General features: G+C 52.3%; 1 protein-coding gene across 2 annotated transcripts in view; it reads left to right on the top strand.

Moving 5' to 3' along the window:
- Positions 1-24247, top strand: part of necab2 (N-terminal EF-hand calcium binding protein 2) — a 153588-nt gene that overhangs the window by 32967 nt on the left and 96374 nt on the right. For both annotated transcript variants that reach the window (XM_073069570.1, XM_073069572.1), the window contains exons 4-5: positions 8567-8592; positions 20041-20138. In XM_073069570.1, the coding sequence (XP_072925671.1) occupies positions 8567-8592; positions 20041-20138 (124 nt within the window). The remainder of the gene's footprint in view (positions 1-8566; positions 8593-20040; positions 20139-24247) is intronic.

Consider the following 24247-nt stretch of genomic DNA (forward strand, 5'->3'; position numbering starts at 1 on the left):
AGTCCGATATCCAACGTCCGTGGACTAGTCCGATGTCCAACGTCCGTCTATTAGTCCGATGTCCAACTTCCGTGAACTAGTCTGATGTCCAACGTCCGTGAACTAATCCGATCTCCAACATCCGTGAACTAGTCCGATGTCGAACGTCCATGAACAAGTCCAAAGTCCAACATCCGTGAACTAGTCCGATGTCGAACGTCCATGAACATGTCCAAAGTCCAACATCCGTGAACTAGTCCGATGTCCATCGTCCGTGGACTAGTCCGATGTCCAACTTCCGTGGACTAGTCCGATGTCCAACGTTCATGATCTAGTCCAAAGTCCAACGTCCATGAACTAATCCGATGTCCAACGTCCATGAACTAGTCCCAAGTCCAAAGTCAATGAACTAGTCCGATGTCTATCGTCCGTGAACTAGTCCGATGTCCAAAGTCGATGAACTAGTCCGATGTCCAACGTCCGTGAACTAGTCCGATGTCCAACGTCCGTGAACTAGTCCGATATCCAACGTCCGTGAACTAGTCCGATGTCCGAAGTCGATGAACTAGTCCTATGTCCAACGTCCGTGAACTAGTCCGATGTTCAACGTCCGTCTACTAGTCCGATGTCCAATGTCCGTGAACTAGTCCGATGTCCAATGTCCGTGAACTAGTCCGATGTCCAACATCAATGAACTAATCCGATATCCAACGTCCATGAATTAGTCCCAAGTCCAAAGTCAATGAACTAGTCCGATGTCTATCGTCCGTGAACTAGTCCGATGTCCAAAGTCGATGAACTAGTCCGATGTCCAACGTCCATCTATTAGTCCGATGTCCAACATCCGTGGACTAGTACAATGTCCAACGTCCGTGGTCTAGTCCGACGTCCATCGTCCGTGGACTAGTCCGACGTCCAACTTCCGTGGACTAGTCCGACGTCCAACGTCCGTGAACTAATCCGATGTCCAACGTCAATGAACTAATCCGATGTCCAACATCAATGAACTAATCCGATATCCAAAATACGATATCCAACGTCCGTGAACTAGTCCGATGTCCAAAGTCGATGAACTAGTCCGATGTCCAACTTCCGTGAACTAGTCCGATGTCCAACGTCCGTCTACTAGTCCGATGTCCAACGTCCGTGGACTAGTCCGATGTCCAATGTCCGTGAACTGGTCCAATGTCCAAAGACTAGCCCAATATCCAAGGTACATGAACTAGTCCCAAGTCCAAAGTCAATGAACTAGTCCGATGTCTATCGTCCGTGAACTAGTCCGATGTCCAAAGTCGATGAACTAGTCCGATGTCCAACGTCCGTGAACTAGTCCGATGTCCAACGTCCGTGAACTAGTCCGATGTCCAACGTCCATCTATTAGTCCGATGTCCAACATCCGTGGACTAGTCCGACGTCCAACGTCCGTGGTCTAGTCCGACGTCCATCGTCCGTGGACTAGTCCGACGTCCAACTTCCGTGGACTAGTCCGATGTCCAACGTCCGTCTACTAGTCCGATGTCCAACGTCCGTGGACTAGTCCAATGTCCAAAGACTAGCCCAATATCCAAGGTACATGGACTAGTCCCGTCCAAAGTCAATGAACTAGTCCAAAGTCCAACGTCCATGAACTAGTCCAAAGTCCAATGTCCATGAACTAATCCGATGTCCAACATCTGTGAACTAGTCCAAAGTCCAACATCCGTGAACTACTCCGATGTCCAATGACCGTGAAGTAGTCCGATGTCCAACGTCCGTGGTCTAGTCCGATGTCCAACGTTCATGATCTAGTCCAAAGTCCAACGTCCATGAACTAATCCGATGTCCAACGTCAATGAACTAATCCGATGTCCAACATCAATGAACTAATCCGATATCCAACGTCCGTGAACTAGTCCGATGTCCAAAGTCGATGAACTAGTCCGATGTCCAACGTCCGTGAACTAGTCCGATGTCCAACGTCCATCTATTAGTCCGCTGTCCAACGTCCGTGAACTAGTCCGATGTCCATCGTCCGTGGACTAGTCCGATGTCCAACGTCCGTGGACTAGTCCGATGTCCAACGTGCATGAACTAGTCCCAAGTCCATAGTCAATGAACTAGTCCGATGTCTATCGTCCGTGAACTAGTCCGATGTCCAAAGTCAATGAACTTGTCTGATGTCCAACGTCCGTGAACTAGTCCGATGTCCAACGTCCGTGAACTTGTCCGATATCCAACGTCCGTGAACTAGTCCGATGTCCGAAGTCGCTGAACTAGTCCGATGTCCAACATCCGTGAACTAGTCCGATGTTCAACGTCCGTCTACTAGTCCGATGTCCAATGTCCGTGAACTAGTCCGATGTCCAACATCAATGAACTAATCCGATATCCAACGTCCGTGAACTAGTCCGATGTCCAAAGTCGATGAACTAGTCCGATGTCCAACGTCCGTGAACTAGTCCGATATCCAACGTCCGTGAACTAGTCCGATGTCCGAAGTCGATGAACTAGTCCGATGTCCAACGTCCGTGAACTACTCCGATGTTCAACGTCCGTCTACTAGTCCGATGTCCAAAGTCCGTGAACTAGTCCGATGTCCAACGTTCATGATCTAGTCCGATGTCCAACGTCCGTGAACTGGTCCAATGTCCAAAGACTAGTCCAATATCCAAGGTACATGGACTAGTCCAAAGTGCAATGTCCTTGAACTAATCCGATGTCCAACGTCCATGAACTAGTCCGGTCCTAAGTCAATGAACTAGTCCGATGTCTATCGTCCGTGAACTAGTCCAATGTCCAACGTCCGTGAACTAGTCCAAAGTCCAACGTCCATGAACTAGTCCAAAGTCCAATGTCCATGAACTAATCCGATGTCCAACATCCATGAACTAGTCCAAAGTCCAACATCCGTGAACTAGTCCGATGTCCAACGTCCATGAACAAGTCCAAAGTCCAACATCCGTGAACTAGTCCAAAGTCCAACATCCGTGAACTACTCCGATGTCCAATGTCCGTGAACTAGTCCGATGTTCAACGTCCGTCTACTAGTCCGATGTCCAAAGTCCGTGAACTAGTCCGATGTCCAACGTTCATGATCTAGTCCGATGTCCAACGTCCGTGAACTGGTCCAATGTCCAAAGACTAGTCCAATATCCAAGGTACATGGACTAGTCCAAAGTGCAATGTCCTTGAACTAATCCGATGTCCAACGTCCATGAACTAGTCCCGTCCTAAGTCAATGAACTAGTCCGATGTCTATCGTCCGTGAACAAGTCCAAAGTCCAACATCCGTGAACTAGTCCAAAGTCCAACATCCGTGAACTACTCCGATGTCCAATGTCCGTGAACTAGTCCGATGTTCAACGTCCGTCTACTAGTCCGATGTCCAAAGTCCGTGAACTAGTCCGATGTCCAACGTTCATGATCTAGTCCGATGTCCAACGTCCGTGAACTGGTCCAATGTCCAAAGACTAGTCCAATATCCAAGGTACATGGACTAGTCCAAAGTGCAATGTCCTTGAACTAATCCGATGTCCAACGTCCATGAACTAGTCCCGTCCTAAGTCAATGAACTAGTCCGATGTCTATCGTCCGTGAACAAGTCCAAAGTCCAACATCCGTGAACTAGTCCAAAGTCCAACATCCGTGAACTACTCCGATGTCCAATGTCCGTGAACTAGTCCGATGTTCAACGTCCGTCTACTAGTCCGATGTCCAAAGTCCGTGAACTAGTCCGATGTCCAACGTTCATGATCTAGTCCGATGTCCAACGTCCGTGAACTGGTCCAATGTCCAAAGACTAGTCCAATATCCAAGGTACATGGACTAGTCCAAAGTGCAATGTCCTTGAACTAATCCGATGTCCAACGTCCATGAACTAGTCCCGTCCTAAGTCAATGAACTAGTCCGATGTCTATCGTCCGTGAACAAGTCCAAAGTCCAACATCCGTGAACTAGTCCAAAGTCCAACATCCGTGAACTACTCCGATGTCCAATGTCCGTGAACTAGTCCGATGTTCAACGTCCGTCTACTAGTCCGATGTCCAAAGTCCGTGAACTAGTCCGATGTCCAACGTTCATGATCTAGTCCGATGTCCAACGTCCGTGAACTGGTCCAATGTCCAAAGACTAGTCCAATATCCAATGTACATGGACTAGTCCAAAGTGCAATGTCCTTGAACTAATCCGATGTCCAACGTCCATGAACTAGTCCCGTCCTAAGTCAATGAACTAGTCCGATGTCTATCGTCCGTGAACTAGTCCAATGTCCAACGTCCGTGAACTAGTCCAAAGTCCAACGTCCATGAACTAGTCCAAAGTCCAATGTCCATGAACTAATCCGATGTCCAACATCCATGAAGTAGTCCAAAGTCCAACATCCGTGAACTAGTCCGATGTCCAACGTCCATGAACAAGTCCAAAGTCCAACATCCGTGAACTAGTCCAAAGTCCAACATCCGTGAACTACTCCGATGTCCAATGTCCGTGAACTAGTCCAATGTCCAACGTCTGTGGTCTAGTCCAAAGTCCAACGTCCATGAACTAATCCGATGTCCAACGTCAATGAACTAATCCGATGTCCAACGTCAATGAACTAATCCGATGTCCAACATCAATGAACTAATCCGATATCCAACGTCCGTGAACTAGTCTGATGTCCAAAGTCGATGTCCAACGTCCGTGAACTAGTCCGATGTCCAACGTCCGTGAACTAATCTGATCTCCAACATCCGTGAACTAGTCCGATGTCGAACGTCCATGAACAAGTCCAAAGTCCAACGTCCGTGAACTAGTCCGATGTCGAACGTCCATGAACAAGTCCAAAGTCCAACGTCCGTGAACTAGTCCGATGTCGAACGTCCATGAACAAGTCCAAAGTCCAACTTCCGTGAACTAGTCCGATGTCCAATGTCCGTCTACTAGTCCGATGTCCAACGTCCGTGAACTAGTCCGATGTCCAACGTCCGTGGACTAGTCCGATGTCCAACGTCCGTGAACGAATCCAAAGTCCAACGTCCGTGAACTAGTCCGATGTCCATCGTCCGTGGACTAGTCCGATGTCCATCGTCCGTGGACTAGTCCGATGTACAACGTCCGTGGACTAGTCCGATGTCCAACGTTCATGATCTAGTCCAAAGTCCAACGTCCATGAACTAATCCGATGTCCAACGTCCATGAACTAATCCGATGTCCAACATCAATGAACTAATCCGATATCCAACGTCCGTGAACTAGTCCAATGTCCAAAGACTAGTCCAATATCCAAGGTACATGGACTAGTCCAAAGTCCAATGTCCTTGAACTAATCCGATGTCCAACGTCCATGAACTAGTCCCAAGTCCAAAGTCAATGAACTAGTCCGATGTCTATCGTCCGTGAACTAGTCCGATGTCCAACGTCCGTGAACTAGTCCGATGTCCAACGTCCGTGGACTAGTCCGATGTCCAACGTCCATGAACGAATCCAAAGTCCAACGTCCATGGACTAGTCCGATGTCCAACTTCCGTGGACTAGTCCGATGTCCAACGTCCATGAACTAGTCCAAAATCCAACGTCCATGAACTAGTCCAAAGTCCAACGTCTGTGAACTAGTCCGATGTCCAACGTCCGTGAACTAGTCCGATGTCCATTGTCCATGATCTAGTCCGATGTCCAATGTCCGTGAACTGGTCCAATGTCCAAAGACTAGTCCAATATCCAAGGTACATGGACTAGTCCAAAGTCCAATGTCCATGAACTAATCCGATGTCCAACGTCCATGAACTAGTCCCGTCCAAAGTCAATGAACTAGTCCAAAGTCCAACGTCCATGAACTAGTCCAAAGTCCAATGTCCATGAACTAATCCGATGTCCAACATCCATGAAGTAGTCCAAAGTCCAACATCCGTGAACTAGTCCGATGTCCAACGTCCATGAACAAGTCCAAAGTCCAACATCCGTGAACTAGTCCAAAGTCCAACATCCGTGAACTACTCCGATGTCCAATGTTCGTGAAGTAGTCCGATGTCCAACGTCCGTGGTCTAGTCCGATGTCCAACGTTCATGATCTAGTCCAAAGTCCAACGTCCATGAACTAATCCGATGTCCAACGTCAATGAACTAATCCGATGTCCAACATCAATGAACTAATCCGATATCCAACGTCCGTGAACTAGTCTGATGTCCAACGTCCGTGAACTAGTCCGATGTCCAACGTCCGTGAACTAGTCCAAAGTCCAACGTCCATGAACTAATCCGATGCCCAAGAGATCACTCAGGGTCACAGTGCAAATTGTCCGGGTGATTAATGGGCAGATCCCTCAGGGTCACAGTGCAAATTGACAGGGTGATTAATGGACAGATCGCTCAGGGTCACAGTGCAAACTGTGCGGGTGATAAGACATTTCCCTCAGGGTCACAGTGCAAATTGACAGGGTGATTAATGGACAGATCCCTCATGGTCACTTTGCAAATTGACAGGGTGATTAATGGACAGATCTCTCAGGGTCACTTTGCAAGTTGAGAGGGAGATTAATGGATAGGTCGCTCAGGGTCACAGTGCAAACTGTGCGGGTGATTAATAGACATTTCCCTCAGGGTCACAGTGCAAATTGACAGGGTGATTAATGGACAGATTCCTAAGGGTCACAGTGCAAATTGACAGGGTGATTAATGGACAGATCCCTCAGTGTCACAGTGCAAATTGACAGGGTGATTAATGGACTGATCCCTCAGAGTCACAGTGCAAATTGACAGGGTGATTAATGGAGAGATCCCTCAGAGTCACAGTGCAAATTGACAGGGTGATTAATGGACTGATCCCTCAGAGTCACAGTGCAAATTGACAGGGTGATTAACGGACAGATCCCTCAGAGTCACAGTGCAAATTGACAGGGTGATTAATGAACAGATTCCTAAAGGTCACAGTGCAATTTGACAGGGTGATTAATGGACAGATCTCGCAGGGACACAGTGCAAATTGACAAGGTGATTAATGGACAGATCCCTCAGGGTCACAGTGCAAATTGACAGGGTGATTAATGGACAGATCCCTCAGGGTCACAGTGCAAATTGACAGGGTGATTAATGGACAGATCGCTCAGGGTCACAGTGCAAATTGACAGTGTGATTAATGGACAGATCCCTCAGGGTCACAGTGCAAAATTGACAGTGTGATTAATGGACAGATCCCTCACTGTCACAGTGCAAATTGACAGGGTTAATAAGAAGGTGTATGATCTGTTGGCTGATGTGGGACTGATTTCAAGAGACATAAGGTAGTGTTGCAGCTCTGTAAAACCAGACACAGATTGAGTGAACAGCCAGAGACTTTTCCCAGGCAGTACATTCCATACACTGTTGAGAAGTGTCTGAGGGCACTGGATGCAGTGAATGCAGTGAGATGTACTGGATGCAGTGTGTATCAGCAGAGAGTGTCATTTTCAGTGCTATCAAGCGATGCCCTATCTCCAGTCGCATGTTCACTGTCTCTAAGTTTCAATTCATGGGTCCAGCCTATGTTCAAACATAGGCTAAGGAATGGAACTGCCTCTCACATTGGGTTATAATGGTGAAATCAGTGCAAGTCACGGGAAAAATCCCCCATTGGCAAAAAGCATACCTTCTGTCTTAACTCACACCTTCACCTCAGGGACCCTGGACACTGGACCCTGATCCCACCCCTAACCTCAGGCTGGACTGCGGTGACCCCGACAGAAAGATCTAGCAGCCATCACCTGCCTCACCTGTCAAACAGTGTACAAACCTAGGGCTTGTAACAGGGGTATGAGAGCTCGGCAGTCACTGACCGTGCTTACACGGCGAGGCAGAGTTGCTTGGCTTCCCCATGTCTGTCCCCTGGGTTGTTTTCCCCACCTTATGTGGTCAGTTCGGTAACAGGCCCGGTATGAGTGAGTGAAACAGGCTGTTGTGTGTGCCATTACATCCCGGAGGCTGGGAGTAAGGCAGCATCTCTGGCGGGAAGAGGAGTGTTGATATTTTGGGCCCAGACCCTTCATCTGGACCGCAGGTAGACATGACTTGATGTCCACTGGCCACATCAGCACATCCCTGTTCATATCCACTGGCCACACCAGGTGACACACTTTTGAATGCTCTCCCTCCTCTGGTTACACCAAGTAACACCCTGTTCAAATGCCCTCCTCCCATGGGGTCACCCCCCCGTTCAGGTGGCCTGCACTATTAGCTACATCAGGTTGAGATATGATGGGATCCAGTTTAACGAGTCAGCCATCCCCGACGGAGCGTGCTGCTGTCTGCACTGAGTGTGGGAATGTTTTGCCGCACACCCTGGGATGAGCTTCTCAGATGAAATCAAGCTTCATTCCCGTACAGAAACTTCTGACCGGAAATAGCATGGTAGCCATGGCAACAAGGTGACAGTCAGGGCACCTGTTGACACGAGGTGCTGGCTGGCGTTCGGGAGACACCAGACTGGCCTGCTGTCTGTGCTTGTGAAGGAAAACACCAGCCTGTGACATGGCTGCTGCCTTTCACTCGTGGGATGTGCTCCTGTGATCGAGCTGTGACTTTCCGCTCTGTCGGTCAGGACGTGATGCGCAGATGGCTTGAAGTAATGAGTTTCTCTCTCCCTTCTCCCTGCTGCAGTCATGTGGACACCAAGGAGCTCTGTGGTAAGTTGAGCAACATTGCTGTCCCCCTCTGTCGAATCGCCCCGGCGTGCAGCGTGCGTCTGCGGGGTCCACCCCCAGCAGGTTGTCGTGCAGTCAGAGGCCAGCGTTCCTGGGTACCGCTTGCCTCTCCTCTCAGTCTGTCGTCAGCTTTATTGTTGTGGGCACGTGTACCGGGATATTATTGCCATGAAAATCAGCTTGATGCAGCAACAGCACAGTCCATTACAAACATTACCAACAGCATCTGAAGTTAACATAACTTACATGACGTAATAAAAAGTGACATTACCACATTAGTGCAAGAATCTCTGAGCCAGAATGAGGGTTTTTCAGGTCATGGTGGCAACGGAGACACAGCTGTTGCACTTTGAGCTGGAAACCAGGCAGGCAGCATTGAGAAAAGGCCATTTCCCAGCTGATGGGAATATTTAATGATGGATGTCACGTCCTGAGATACCGACTCTGGTAGATGTCCTCGATCGTGGGAAGACCTGTACCCAGGAACCCTCTGCATTCGAGTTTGCACCCCAGGTCATGATACAGCCCGTCAGAATTCTTTCCACTGTGCACCTGCAGGTTTGTCAGAATCTCTACCGACAAAGCAAATTTCCTTGTAAAAAGTAGAGACGTTGACATGCCTTTGTTGATGGTTTCATCACCCTTTCCACTGCTGACCCTGCAATGAGGGCTGCTGTGTGTTAGCCTGACTACAATCATCTCCTGCGTGATCCTGATGCTGGGCGTGTGGTCGTTGCTGCAGCATCACTCAACTAGCTGATCTATGTCACCTTGGTATGTTTCCATGACATCATCTGTGACAGCAGTGGTGCCATTGGCGAATTTGTGTGTTGTGTGGGAGCTGCGCACAGTGATACAGGTCTTTGCTCTCTCAGCTGCCTCCTCATGGCAGGGTCTTGTGGGGTGATGAGGACCAGGCCACTCTCTTGTTTTATCCCACTAGGATGGTAGCAGGTCATGAGAGAGGAGAGCACCTCCCTAACTCTGCAGCCCACAAGGGACTTCCTACCTCTTGGTGAGCGGCAGGTGACAGGACCCTGAGGTTAAGTGTAGTTAGCACAGCGGCCCTGCCTGGTCGATGCCCAGTAAGCACCCAGCCTGAGACTGAGGCTCATGGAAGACAGAAAAGTAGGGGAGGAGCACCAGAGGGAGGTGATGGATAGGCAAAAAGATAAGGTGAGAGAGGGAAAAGGGAATATGGAATGGTGAAGGAGAGGAGAGAGGGGCATTACTGGAAGTTTGAGAAATTGATGTTCATTCCATCAGGTGGTATATAAGTTGTTGTTCCTCCAACCTGAGTGTGGCTTCATCGTGACAGCAGAGGAGGCCATGGGTTGACATATCAGAATGGGAATGGGACGGGAATTAAAATGGGTGGCCACTGGGAGATCCCGCTTCCTCTGGCGAGTACCTACACTCTGTTGGCTACCCTCAGGTTAGAGGAACAACACCTTATATTCCGTCTGGATAGCCTCTGACTTAATGGCATGAATGTCGATTTCTCAAACTTCCAGTAATGGCCTACCCATTCCTTCACCATTCTTCGTCCCATTTTCTGTTTCTCACCTTGTCTGCCCATCATCTCCTTTCGGGGCTGCTCCCTCCTTTTCTTTCTTCCATGGACAGCTCTCTCTCCTCTTCTATCAGACTCCCGTTCTCCAGCTCTGTACCTCTCCTCCCAGTTTCACCTATCACCTTGTGTTTCTGTCTCCCCTTCCCTGACTTTTAAATCTACTCATCTTTTTCTCGTCAGCCCTGCTGAAGGGTCTCGGCCCAAAATGTCAATTGTACTCTTTTCTGTAGATGCTGCCTGGCCTGCTGAGTTCCCCCAGCATTTTGTGTGTGTTGCCATCTGATCTACGCACAATCCCAGCTTATCTGGCTGTCATAAACGGTTGAATGTTTCTGATATTGATAATTGTTTAAAACAATCATAGCTGTGAGATGATGACCTTCAACAATCACAACCACTGTGACAATAATTATTTATTGTTCCTTAACTGTGAAGTTTAAGATATTTAAAAGAAAAGATATAAGGAAACAAGTTTAGAGCAATTTAAGTTAATAAATACCTTTGGAGGTCATTGCCTAGATTAAATCGATGGGGAGGCAGTAGGTGCAATGAAGGTTTTCAGGGAAAACACCCCGTTTTAGTTCAATCATCCCAGTCCCGGGATATCACTGCAAAATTTCCCCTGGACTCCACGCTGTACTCAGCTTCCTTCCATCAAAAGGGCGGAGAGGCCAGGTTCATCTTCAACCTCTGCAACATCTGAAGCAGCCCACATCAGCATGCTGCTGGACTCAGAGGGCATGTCTGACCAATCGCAGTCATATTACAGATAAGCAAGGCACTGACCACTTGCCACAAGAGGGACTCCTGTCCTCAGCATTCAGTGGCATTACCATCACAGGCGCCAGAACTGACCGGAATATCAAATGGATTAAACACGCAGCCCAACTGTAATGTGCACTCCGGGAATGGGCCCAGTCGGTAGTAGGCCCCGCTGTTCATAGGTCCTGTGGTACTGGACCTCTAGATCTTCACTCCTGCTAACCAACACTCTGTACTGCAGCAACGTCAAGTCTCACACTGAACCACTGACCCCAAAACCCACCTGACGGCTAGGGCCTCAGTCACCCCTCAGTTGTGACAGTTCTGCCAAGATTCCTCACCTATGCCCCTCAATAGTGATCCCTCAGCCATGAACCATCAGACATGATCGCCGTGTAACATCCATTTGTGAGAAGGTTCCTGCGCTAGGAAAACTGGGAACCAAAAGCACGTGAAACACAGGGCAACCCACCTCAGACACGGGGAACTGAAACTCAGACATTTAGCTTAACATTGGATGTAGGCCAGGGCAGTGCAGGAAGAGAGTGCTGAGGGGGAAGATGGTGAGGAGTGTAAGGCAGCACAGGGCCCTGTTGCTGAGGGGGAAGATGGAGAGTGAGGGATCACAGGGCCCTGTTGCTGAGGGGAAAGATGGAGTGTGAGGAGTGTGAGGGAGCACAGGGCCCTGTTGCTGAGGGGGAAGATCGAGTGTGAGGGAGCACAGGGCCCAGTTGCTGAGGGGGAAGATCGAGTGTGAGGCAGCACAGGGCCCTGTTGCTGAGGGGGAAGATCGAGTGTGGGGGAGCTCAGGGCCCTGATGCTGAGGGGGAAGATGGTGAGGAGTGTGAGGCAGCACAGGGCCCAGTTGCTGAGGGGGAAGATCGAGTGTGGGGGAGCTCAGGGCCCTGATGCTGAGGGGGAAGATGGTGAGGAGTGTAAGGCAGCACAGGGCCCTGTTGCTGAGGGGGAAGATGGAGAGTGAGGGATCACAGGGCCCTGTTGCTGAGGGGAAAGATGGAGTGTGAGGAGTGTGAGGGAGCACAGGGCCCTGTTGCTGAGGGGGAAGATCGAGTGTGAGGCAGCACAGGGCCCTGTTGCTGAGGGGGAAGATGGAGTGTGAGGGATCACAGGGCCCTGTTGCTGAGGGGAAAGATGGAGTGTGAGGGAGCACAGGGCCCTGTTGCTGAGGGGGAAGATCGAGTGTGAGGCAGCACAGGGCCCTGTTGCTGAGGGGGAAGATGGAGAGTGAGGGATCACAGGGCCCTGTTGCTGAGGGGAAAGATGGAGTGTGAGGGAGCACAGGGCCCTGTTGCTGAGGGGGAAGATCGAGTGTGAGGCAGCACAGGGCCCTGTTGCTGAGGGGGAAGGTGGAGTGTGAGGGAACACAGGGCCCTGTTGCTGAGGGGGTAGGTGGAATGAGAGGGAGCACAGGGCCCTGTTGCTGAGGGGGAAGATGGAGTGTGAGGGAGCACAGGGCCCTGATGCTGAGGGGGAAGATGGAGTGTGAGGCAGCACAGGGCCCTGTTGCTGAGGGGGAAGATGGAGTGTGAGGGAGCACAGTGCCCTGTTGCTGAGGGGGAAGATGGAGTGTGAGGAGTGTGAGGGAGCACAGGGCCCTGTTGCTGAGGGGAAAGATGGAGTGTGAGGGAGCACAGTGCCCTGTTGCTGAGGGGGAAGATGGAGTGTGAGGGAGCACAGGGCCCTGTTGCTGAGGGGGAAGATGGAGTGTGAGGGAGCACAGGGCCCTGTTGCTGAGGGGGAAGATGGAGTGTGAGGGAGCACAGGGCCCTGATGCTGAGGGGGAAGATGGAGTGTGAGGCAGCACAGGGCCCTGTTGCTGAGGGGGAAGATGGAGTGTGAGGGAGCACAGTGCCCTGTTGCTGAGGGGGAAGATGGAGTGTGAGGAGTGTGAGGGAGCACAGGGCCCTGTTGCTGAGGGGGAAGATGGAGTGTGAGGGAGCACAGTGCCCTGTTGCTGAGGGGGAAGATGGAGTGTGAGGGAGCACAGGGCCCTGTTGCTGAGGGGGAAGATGGAGTGTGAGGGAGCACAGGGCCCTGTTGCTGAGGGGGAAGATGGAGTGTGAGGAGTGTGAGGGAGCACAGGGCCCTGTTGCTGATGGGGAAGGTGGAGTGTGAGGGAGCACAGGGCCCTGTTGCTGAGGGGGAAGATGGAGTGTGAGGGAGCACAGGGCCCTGTTGCTGAGGGGGAAGATGGAGTGTGAGGGAGCACAGGGCCCTGTTGCTGAGGGGGAAGATGGAGTGTGAGGCAGCACAGGGCCCTGTTGCTGAGGGGGAAGATGGAGTGTGAGGGAGCACAGGGCCCTGTTGCTGATGGGGAAGGTGGAGTGTGAGGGAGCACAGGGCCCTGTTGCTGAGGGGGAAGATGGAGTGTGAGGAGTGTGAGGGAGCTCAGGGCCCTGTTGCTGAGGGGGAAGATGGAGTGTGAGGGAGCACAGGGCCCTGTTGCTGATGGGGAAGGTGGAGTGTGAGGGAGCACAGGGCCCTGTTGCTGAGAGGGAAGGTGGAGTGTGAGGGAGCACAGGGCCCTGTTGCTGAGGGGGAAGGTGGAGTGTGAGGGAGCACAGGGCCCTGTTGCTGAGGGGGTAGGTGGAGTGTGAGGGAGCACAGGGCCCTGTTGCTGAGGGGGAAGATGGAGTGTGAGGGAGCTCAGGGCCCTGTTGCTGAGGGGGAAGATGGAGTGTGAGGGAGCACAGGGCCCTGTTGCTGATGGGGAAGGTGGAGTGTGAGGGAGCACAGGGCCCTGTTGCTGAGAGGGAAGGTGGAGTGTGAGGGAGCACAGGGCCCTGTTGCTGAGGGGGTAGGTGGAGTGTGAGGGAGCACAGGGCCCTGTTGCTGAGGGGGTAGGTGGAGTGTGAGGGAGCACAGGGCCCTGGTGCTGAGGGGGAAGATCGAGTGTGAGGGAGCTCAGGGCCCTGTTGCTGATGGGGAAGGTGGAGTGTGAGGGAGCACAGGGCCCTGTTGCTGAGGGGGTAGGTGGAGTGTGAGGGAGCACAGGGCCCTGTTGCTGAGGGGGTAGGTTGAGTGTGAGGGAGCACAGGGCCCTGGTGCTGAGGGGGAAGATCGAGTGTGAGGAGTGTGAGGGAGCTCAGGGCCCTGTTGCTGATGGGGAAGGTGGAGTGTGAGGGAGCACAGGGCCCTGTGGCTGAGGGGGAAGATGGAGTGTGAGGGAGCACAGGGCCCTGTTGCTGAGGGGGAAGATGGAGTGTGAGGAGTGTGAGGGAGCACAGGGCCCTGTTGCTGAGGGGGTAGGTGGAGTGTGAGGGAGCACAGGGCCCTGTTGCTGAGGGGGTAGGTGGAGTGTGAGGGAGCACAGGGCCCTGGTGCTGAGGGGGAAGATCGAGTGTGAGGGAGCTCAGGGCCCTGTTGCTGAGGGGGAAGATCGAGTGTGAGGAGTGTGAGGGAGATCAGGGCCCTGTTGCTGAGGGGGAAGATGGAGTGTGAGGGAGCACAGGGCCCTGTTGCTGATGGGGAAGGTGGAGTGTGAGGGAGCACAGGGCCCTGTTGCTGAGGGGGTAGGTGGAGTGTGAGGGAGCACAGGGCCCTGTTGCTGAGGGGGTAGGTGGAGTGTGAGGGAGCACAGGGCCCTGTTGCTGAGGGGGTAGGTGGAGTGTGAGGGAGCACAGGGCCCTGTTGCTGATGGGGAAGGTGGAGTGTGAGGGAGCTCAGGGCCCTGTTGCTGATGGGGAAGGTGGAGTGTGAGGGTGCACAGGGCCCTGTTGCTGAGGGGGAAGATGGAGTGTGAGGGAGCACAGGGCCCTGTTGCTGAGGGGGAAGATGGAGTGTGAGGGAGCACAGGGCCCTGCTGCTGAGGGGGTAGGTGGAGTGTGAGGGAGCACAGGGCCCTGTTGCTGATGGGGAAGGTGGAGTGTGAGGGAGCACAGGGCCCTGTTGCTGAGGGGGTAGGTGGAGTGTGAGGGAGCACAGGGCCCTGGTGCTGAGGGGGAAGATTGAGTGTGAGGAGTGTGAGGGAGCTCAGGGCCCTGTTGCTGATGGGGAAGGTGGAGTGTGAGGGAGCACAGGGCCCTGTTGCTGAGGGGGAAGATGGAGTGTGAGGGAGCACAGGGCCCTGTTGCTGAGGGGGAAGATGGAGTGTGAGGAGTGTGAGGGAGCACAGGGCCCTGTTGCTGAGGGGGTAGGTGGAGTGTGAGGGAGCACAGGGCCCTGTTGCTGAGGGGGTAGGTGGAGTGTGAGGGAGCACAGGGCCCTGGTGCTGAGGGGGAAGATCGAGTGTGAGGAGTGTGAGGGAGCTCAGGGCCCTGTTGCTGATGGGGAAGGTGGAGTGTGAGGGAGCACAGGGCCCTGTTGCTGAGGGGGAAGATGGAGTGTGAGGGAGCACAGGGCCCTGTTGCTGAGGGGGAAGATGGAGTGTGAGGAGTGTGAGTGAGCACAGGGCCCTGTTGCTGAGGGGGTAGGTGGAGTGTGAGGGAGCACAGGGCCCTGTTGCTGAGGGGGTAGGTGGAGTGTGAGGGAGCACAGGGCCCTGGTGCTGAGGGGGAAGATCGAGTGTGAGGGAGCTCAGGGCCCTGTTGCTGAGGGGGAAGATCGAGTGTGAGGAGTGTGAGGGAGCACAGGGCCCTGTTGCTGAGGGGGAAGATGGAGTGTGAGGGAGCACAGGGCCCTGTTGCTGATGGGGAAGGTGGAGTGTGAGGGAGCACAGGGCCCTGTTGCTGAGGGGGTAGGTGGAGTGTGAGGGAGCACAGGGCCCTGTTGCTGAGGGGGTAGGTGGAGTGTGAGGGAGCACAGGGCCCTGTTGCTGAGGGGGTAGGTGGAGTGTGAGGGAGCACAGGGCCCTGTTGCTGATGGGGAAGGTGGAGTGTGAGGGAGCACAGGGCCCTGTTGCTGAGGGGGAAGATGGAGTGTGAGGGAGCACAGGGCCCTGTTGCTGAGGGGGAAGATGGAGTGTGAGGAGTGTGAGGGAGCACAGGGCCCTGTTGCTGAGGGGGTAGGTGGAGTGTGAGGGAGCACAGGGCCCTGTTGCTGAGGGGGTAGGTGGAGTGTGAGGGAGCACAGGGCCCTGGTGCTGAGGGGGAAGATCGAGTGTGGGGGAGCTCAGGGCCCTGTTGCTGAGGGGGAAGATCGAGTGTGAGGAGTGTGAGGGAGCTCAGGTCCCTGTTGCTGAGGGGGAAGATGGAGTGTGAGGGAGCTCAGGGCCCTGTTGCTGATGGGGAAGGTGGAGTGTGAGGGAGCACAGGGCCCTGATGCTGAGGGGGAAGATGGAATGTGAGGAGTGTGAGTGAGCTCAGGGCCCTGTTGCTGAGGGGGTAGGTGGAGTGTGAGGGAGCACAGGGCCCTGTTGCTGAGGGGGTAGGTGGAGTGTGAGGGAGCACAGGGCCCTGGTGCTGAGGGGGAAGATCGAGTGTGAGGGAGCTCAGGGCCCTGTTGCTGAGGGGGAAGATCGAGTGTGAGGAGTATGAGGGAGCTCAGGGCCCTGTTGCTGAGGGGGAAGATGGAGTGTGAGGGAGCACAGGGCCCTGTTGCTGATGGGGAAGGTGGAGTGTGAGGGAGCACAGGGCCCTGTTGCTGAGGGGGTAGGTGGAGTGTGAGGGAGCACAGGGCCCTGTTGCTGAGGGGGTAGGTGGAGTGTGAGGGAGCACAGGGCCCTGTTGCTGAGGGGGTAGGTGGAGTGTGAGGGAGCACAGGGCCCTGGTGCTGAGGGGGAAGATCGAGTGTGAGGAGTGTGAGGGAGCTCAGGGCCCTGTTGCTGATGGGGAAGGTGGAGTGTGAGGGAGCACAGGGCCCTGGTGCTGAGGGGGAAGATCGAGTATGAGGAGTGTGAGTGAGCTCAGGGCCCTGTTGCTGATGGGGAAGGTGGAGTGTGAGGGAGCACAGGGCCCTGTTGCTGAGGGGGTAGATGGAGTGTGAGGGAGCACAGGGCCCTGTTGCTGAGGGGGTAGGTGGAGTGTGAGGGAGCACTGGGCCCTGGTGCTGAGGGGGAAGATCGAGTGTGAGGGAGCTCAGGGCCCTGTTGCTGATGGGGAAGGTGGAGTGTGAGGGGGCACAGGGCCCTGTTGCTGAGGGGGAAGATGGAGTGTGAGGGAGCTCAGGGCCCTGTTGCTGATGGGGAAGGTGGTGTGAGGGAGCACAGGGCCCTGTTGCTGATGGGGAAGGTGGAGTGTGAGGGAGCTCAGGGCCCTGTTGCTGAGGGGGTAGGTGGAGTGTGAGGGAGCACAGGGCCCTTTTGCTGAGGGGGTAGGTGGAGTGTGAGGGAGCACAGGGCCCTGGTTCTGAGGGGGAAGATCGAGTGTGAGGAGTGTGAGGGAGCTCAGGGCCCTGTTGCTGATGGGGAAGGTGGAGTGTGAGGGAGCACAGGGCCCTGTTGCTGAGGGGGAAGATGGAGTGTGAGGGAGCACTGGACCTTGTTTCTGTCCCTGGGTTATGTCTTCGTCACTGCAAACTCTGTATTTGATGTTGGGTAGAGCCAGAGAGAGTTACAGCAGAGAAACAGGCACTTTGGCTATTCTCTGTGCCAACCCCCTGACAACAAAACACATTTGTTGCATGGATTTTCCTTTATTTCAAGGAAAATACTTGTCACAGACCTTCCTCCTGGCCCCAGAGAAGCCATGCCTCACTTGGGACCAATCAGTGCTCTGAATTGGACAGGTTTGAAATGTGGGAGAAAACTGTGTCACTCAAAGGGAATTCACAGGGGTACGTGGGGAATACAGACTCACAGGGGTATGGGGAGAATACAGACTCACAGGGGTTCGGGGGGAATACAGACTCACAGGGGTTCGGGGGGAATACAGACTCACAGGGGTATGGGGGGAATATAGACTCACAGGGGTTCGGGAGGAATACAGACTCACAGGGGTACGGGGGGAATACAGACTCACAGGGGTACGGGGAGAATACAGACTCACAGGGGTATGGGGGGAATACAGACTCACAGGGGTACGGGGAGAATACAGACTCACAGGGGTATGGGGGGAATACAGACTCACAGGGGTACGGGGGGAATACAGACTCACAGGGGTACGGGGAGAATACAGACTCACAGGGGTTCGGGAGGAATACAGACTCACAGGAGTTCGGGGGGAATACAGACTCACAGGGGTATGGGGAGAATACAGACTCACAGGGGTTCGGGGGGAATACAGACTCACGGGTTCGGGGGGAATACAGACTCACAGGGGTATGGGGGGAATATAGACTCACAGGGGTTCGGGAGGAATACAGACTCACAGGGGTACGGGGGGAATACAGACTCACAGGGGTACGGGGAGAATACAGACTCACAGGGGTATGGGGGGAATACAGACTCACAGGGGTACGGGGGGAATACAGACTCACAGGGGTATGGGGTGAATACAGACACAGAGGTACGGGGGGAATACAGACTCACAGGGGTACGTGGGGAATACAGACTCACAGGGGTACGGGGGGAATACAGACTCACAGAGGTACAGGGAGAATACAGACTCACGGGTATGGGGGGAATACAGACTCACAGGTGTATAGGGGGAATACAGACTCACAGGGGTTCGGGGGGAATACAGACTCACAGGGGTACGGGGGGAATACAGACTCACAGGTGTATAGGGGGAATACAGACTCACAGGGGTACGGGGAGAATACAGACTCACGGGTTCGGGGGGAATACAGACTCACAGGGGTATGGGGTGAATACAGACTCACAGGGGTATGGGGTGAATACAGACTCACAGGGGTTCTGGGGGAATACAGACTCACAGGGGTTTGGGGGGAATACAGACTCACAGGGGTTCGGGTGAATACAGACTCACAGGGGTATGGGGAGAATACAGACTCACAGGGGTATGGGGGAATACAGACTCACAGGTGTATAGGGGGAATACAGACTCACAGGGGTTCGGGGGGAATACAGACTCACAGGGGTACGGGGGGAATACAGACTCACGGGTTCGGGGGGAATACAGACTCACAGGGGTATGGGGTGAATACAGACTCACAGGGGTATGGGGTGAATACAGACTCACAGGGGTATGGGGGGAATACAGACTCACAGGGGTTCGGGGGGAATACAGACTCACAGGGGTATGGGGGGAATACAGACTCACGGGTTCGGGTGAATACAGACTCACAGGGGTATGGGGAGAATACAGACTCACAGGGGTATGGGGTGAATACAGACTCAGGGGTATAGGGAGAATACAGACTCACAGTGGTATGGGGTGAATACAGACTCACAGGGGTTCGGGGGGAATACAGACTCACAGGGGTTCGGGGGGAATACAGACAGGGGTATGGGGAGAATACAGACTCACAGGGGGATGGGGGGAATACAGACTCACAGGGGTATGGGGAGAATACAGACTCAGGGGTATGGGGTGAATACAGACTCACAGGGGTATGGGGTGAATACAGACTCACAGGGGTATGGGGGGAATACAGACTCACATGGGTTCGGGGGGAATACAGACTCACAGTGGTTCGGGGGGAATACAGACTCACAGGGGTATAGGGAGAATACAGACTCACAGGGGTTCGGGGGGAATACAAACTCACAGGGGTATGGGGTGAATACAGACTCACAGGGGTATGGGGTGAATACAGACTCACAGGGGTATGTGGTGAATACAGACTCACAGGGGTATGGGGGGAATACAGACTCACAGGGGTATGGGGGGAATACAGACTCACAGGGGTTTGGGGGAATACAGACTCACAGGGGTATGGGGTGAATACAGACTCACAGGGGTATGTGGTGAATACAGACTCACAGGGGTTCGGGGGGGAATACAGACTCACAGGGGTATGGGGGGAATACAGACTCACAGGGGTTCGGGGGGAATACAGACTCATTGTGTTGCCGGAACATTTCTAATCACTTTACCCCTGCCTCCTGATTCGACTTTTACCCACACAAGAAAGAATTGCAGAGGAAAATTACGCTGCAGCCTGAACACATCTTTGGATGATCCAGGGAAATCACAGACGTGCCCCGGCAGCACCAGGAGCCGATTTTTCCGGGTGTCTTCTGCTGGTCTTCCCCCGCCTCCGTGCCATGCCTTGGATGCTGGGATGAAGCTCATTTGGTTGTGATAGTGAAAGTGGGACAGTGCTAATCTCTGCCATGCTTTCCATCTCTCCAGATTACTTTGCCTCCCACATGGGGGATTACGAAGATGTCCTGGCCGGGCTGGAGACCCTCAACCTTTCAATTCTGAAAGCTATGGACTACACCAAGAAGGTATGCCTGACAGGGAGCGGTGTCTTGGAGAACCCCCCGTCTGCTGTGAACAGGTCTGGCCTGCTCTGGGCGTATGACCTTGTCCTGCAGCATTGGGGAAGGTGGGACTGAAACTGCATGGTTGGGTTGGGGGTTGTGGGTTTGTTAGACACAGATACACTATACCTCTGGTTCTGGTAAGTGTTACGGGTTAGTGATGCACCATCAATAACTCTCGGAGACGGGAGGCGAACGATAGGCTTTTATTATCTGCAAGAGACCACGATTAGCAGCAAGAGCCCACCACACAACATCCTGGAGACTGAGGGAGGAGCAGTGCCTCCAATCGCCTTTATACAGGGGTCTGTGGGAGGAGCCACAGGAGCAGACAGCAGAGGGGCGTGTCCAGACAGGTGTATGTAGTTCACCACAGTTAGAACGCTGATTGTGGGTGGGAGGGAAAAGATCTGTAGTCACGTCCGTCTTTTCTGCTCTTCATGTTTTCTTGTTTCCTTTTATTTCGTCGACCTTATCTTTGTAGCTCCTCTCATTCCTCTCATATTCCTCCTGCCCTACCCATTTTCTTGCTGATTTCCATTCTCTTGCCCTCTCTCTCTCTTTCGTTGTTCCCCCCTCAGTGTTTCTGTCTCTGCTTCTCTCTCTCTCTCTCTGTCTCGCTGTCTCTCTCTGTCTCTCTCTCTCTCTCAGTGTTTCTGTCTCTGCTTCTCTCTCTCTCTCTGTCTCGCTGTCTCTCTCTGTCTCTCTCTCTCTCTCAGTGTTTCTGTCTCTGCTTCTCTCTCTCTCTGTCTCGCTGTCTCTCTCTGTCTCTCTCTCAGTGTTTCTGTCTCTGCTTCTCTGTCTGTCTGTCTCTTTCTCTCTCTCTGTCTCTCTGTTTCTCTCTGTCTCTCTGTCTCTGTCTCTCTGTCTGTCTCTGTCTCTCTCTCTCTTTCTCTTTCTCTCTCTCTCTCTCTCTCTGTCTGTCTGTCTGTCTGTCATAAGAACATAACATAAGCAATAGGAGCAGGAGTAGGCCAATCGGCCCCTCAAGCCTGCTCCGCCATTCAACAAGATCATGGCTGATCCAATCTTAACTCTAGTTTTCACTGAATCCCACAAGGCAACAGTGCCAACCAACAGGGCACCATGCCGCCCATTTTATTTTATTATTCATCCCGCCCAAACCCATGTGATTACCCGGGGATAAAAACCGAGTTGCCAATTGAGGAGAAAAAAATCTGGAAAATTCCTCTCCGACCCATCCAGGCTATCGAAAACTGGTCCAGGAGATCACATGGCTGATCTAAACCTAGCTTCATGTCCACTTACCTGCTCGCTCACCGTATCCCCTAATGCCATTTTTATCCAGGAAAATGTCTATCTCCGTTTTGAATTTATTGAGTGTAGTAGCTTCCACAGCTCTCTGGGGCAGTAAATTCCACAGCCCCACTACCCTCTGAGTGAAGAAATTTCTCCGCATCTCAGTCCTGTCTGTCTGTCTCTGTCTCAAGCAGTATTGAAAAGGTGAAAAGCTGCTCGTAATAAGTAGGGGAAAGACTTAGAGTCACAAACACAGGAAGTCTGCAGATGTTGCTAGAAGCCCAAGGCAAAATGAACAAAATTCTGGAGGAACTCAGCAGGCTAGGCTGCAGCTATGTCAATGAATAAACAGTCAATGTTTTGGACCAAGACCCTTCATCAGGGTTCTGGTGAGTCCATCAGGAAAAGTTTAGAGGGAGAGGGGAACAATTGAAAAACAACCTGAGAGCAAACTTTTTCACACAGGATGGTATTGATCTGCCAGAGGAAGTGGTAGAGGGAGATACAAGTGTACTGTTTAAGAGGCATCTGCATGGGTTCATGGATATGGATGGGGGGATATGGACAAAGTGCTAGTTTCTCAGGTAGGAACCTTGATTATCATAGACAAGTTGGGTTGAAGAGTGTCTGTATAACTCCATGACTTTATGAATGTGTACCCGTTGAAAGTGGGTGAAGTGTTGAGAAAAGGGCAGGTGAGTCAAAGGAGGGGATGTTGTGTTGAGAGAGTCTGAGGTGTTGAGCAGGGAGGAACTAGTGAGGAAGATGTTGGTATTGAGGGAGGGAAAGAACTGCAAAGCGTGTGGGAGGAGTGTTGAGGGAAGGAAAGACTGAATGTGGGTAGGATTAGGGGAGGGAGGTGAGTGGCACTGAGAAAGGGAATTCTGTTGGTGGAAGTGAAGGTGTGGTGAGAGAGTAGTGGGAAGTGGTGATGTGTTGAGGGAGGTATGTGTTAGGAACGGAGGTATGAGTGAGGAGGAGGCGAGGTGAGGGAGTGTGTTGAGGAGATACTGATATGGTGTGGGGGTGTTGAATGTATCGAGGGGTGCTGAGGGAGAAGGGCAGGAGAAGTGTGTTGAAGGAGGGGAGATGCGTAGTGTTTGGGGTAGTTATAAGGGGAAGAGCTGATAGGAAGAAGTAGTGACGAGAGTGTTTGAGAGGCCAAGGGAGGTGGACATGTTGATGACAAGGCTGAAGCTGATGTAAAGGGAAATGCAATGAGCGAGAGGGAGAGGGTGCTCAGGGAGGGGAATGTAGGTGTTGAGGAAGGAGGAATGTGTTGAGAAAGGTGGAGAGTTATTGAGGGAAGGGAGAGGGCATTGAGGAAGGGTTGTGTTGAGTGAGGAGGAGAATAGTGAGGGTGAGTTTGGTATTGAAGAATGGGAATGTGTAGAAGTAGGGGGAGATTTTGAGGGGAGAGTAGTGTTGAGTGAGTGTGTGGTTGTTGATGGAGGAGGAGGTGAGAAAGGTTTGGTACTGAGAAAGGGGATAGGTGCTGAGGGAGAAGAGAGGTGCTAATGAGGGGGAGAGATGGATAGATTACCTCAAACCTTATGTGAGTGATTTCTTGACCCCATTTATCTTTAAGCTTTGATACAAGGTTTGCTACTGTTCTGTGAGGTGTTAATATTTCCCACTTTCGTAGACAATAAAATCCAGATGGTTATTGTTTGAATATTCTCTCTCACTGACTCTCAGCTTTTGAATAATGTCTTAATAAAATTGAAGCGAGGAAGGAAGTTCATTACCGCCAGCTCATTACTTAGACTGGTGACATGGTATAAATATGTCCTGGGACTAATTGCTGGTGAGCTGACCTCAATATGTCTGTCTCGCTCTCTGTGGGGAAACTGTCTGCACAACTGCCCCCTAGTTCCAATTAGACACATCTTCTATGACCCACACTTTTCCAGTGAGGCTAACTAGAAGATTTACCAACAAATTTCATTTTCCAATTGCACTCTTCTAGACTGATACTGAATTCAACAATTTCAGTAAACTGATTTCCCTCCCATCCCTCAACAAACCTTCAACATCCCTTCCTTCTCTTAACATTTCCCATCTCAACATCTTTCCAGCACTTCCCTTCCCTCAGCAATTCCCCCTCTGTCAACACTTCCCTCTCCCTCAATGCTTACACCTCCCTCAACAATTTCCCCTCTACCAACACCTCCCTCAACAACTCCCCCTCTATCAACACTTCCCTCTCCCTCAACACTTACACCTCCCTCAACAATTCCCCCTCTGTCAACACCTCCCTCTCCCTCAACACTTACACCTCCCTCAGCACCACGTACTTATCCAAACTTCTCTTAAATGGTGAAATCAAACCTGTAATTCACCACATCCACATTCCGCATTCTCGCCAACATCTGAGTGAACAAGTTCCACCTCATGTTTCCCTTAAACATTTTGCCTTTCAGCCTTAACCCACAATCTCTAGGTCTAGTCTCATCCAACCTCAGTGGATAAAGTCTGCTTCCATTTACCCTATCTTTACCACTCTATATTCCCAGATCCCTCTGTTCTATCCCTACCATATATGGTGTAAGTTCTACCCCGGTTTGTGCTCCCAAAGTGAAACACCTCGTAGTTATATGCATTATCTGACATTTTTCAGATCATTCTTCCTGCTGGTCCAAACCCCACTGCAAGAAAACCACTTCAATCTTGGTGTCATCCATATATCTGCCAATCCAGTTAACCACATTATCCAGATCATTGATATAGATGATAATCAGCAATAGATCCAGCGCTGATCCTTGCAGAAAAACACTAGTCTCAGGCCTCCAGTAAGAGAGGCAACCATATTC

This window comes from Hemitrygon akajei, chromosome 17 (assembly GCF_048418815.1).
Source record: "Hemitrygon akajei chromosome 17, sHemAka1.3, whole genome shotgun sequence".
Taxonomy (NCBI): domain Eukaryota; kingdom Metazoa; phylum Chordata; class Chondrichthyes; order Myliobatiformes; family Dasyatidae; genus Hemitrygon; species Hemitrygon akajei.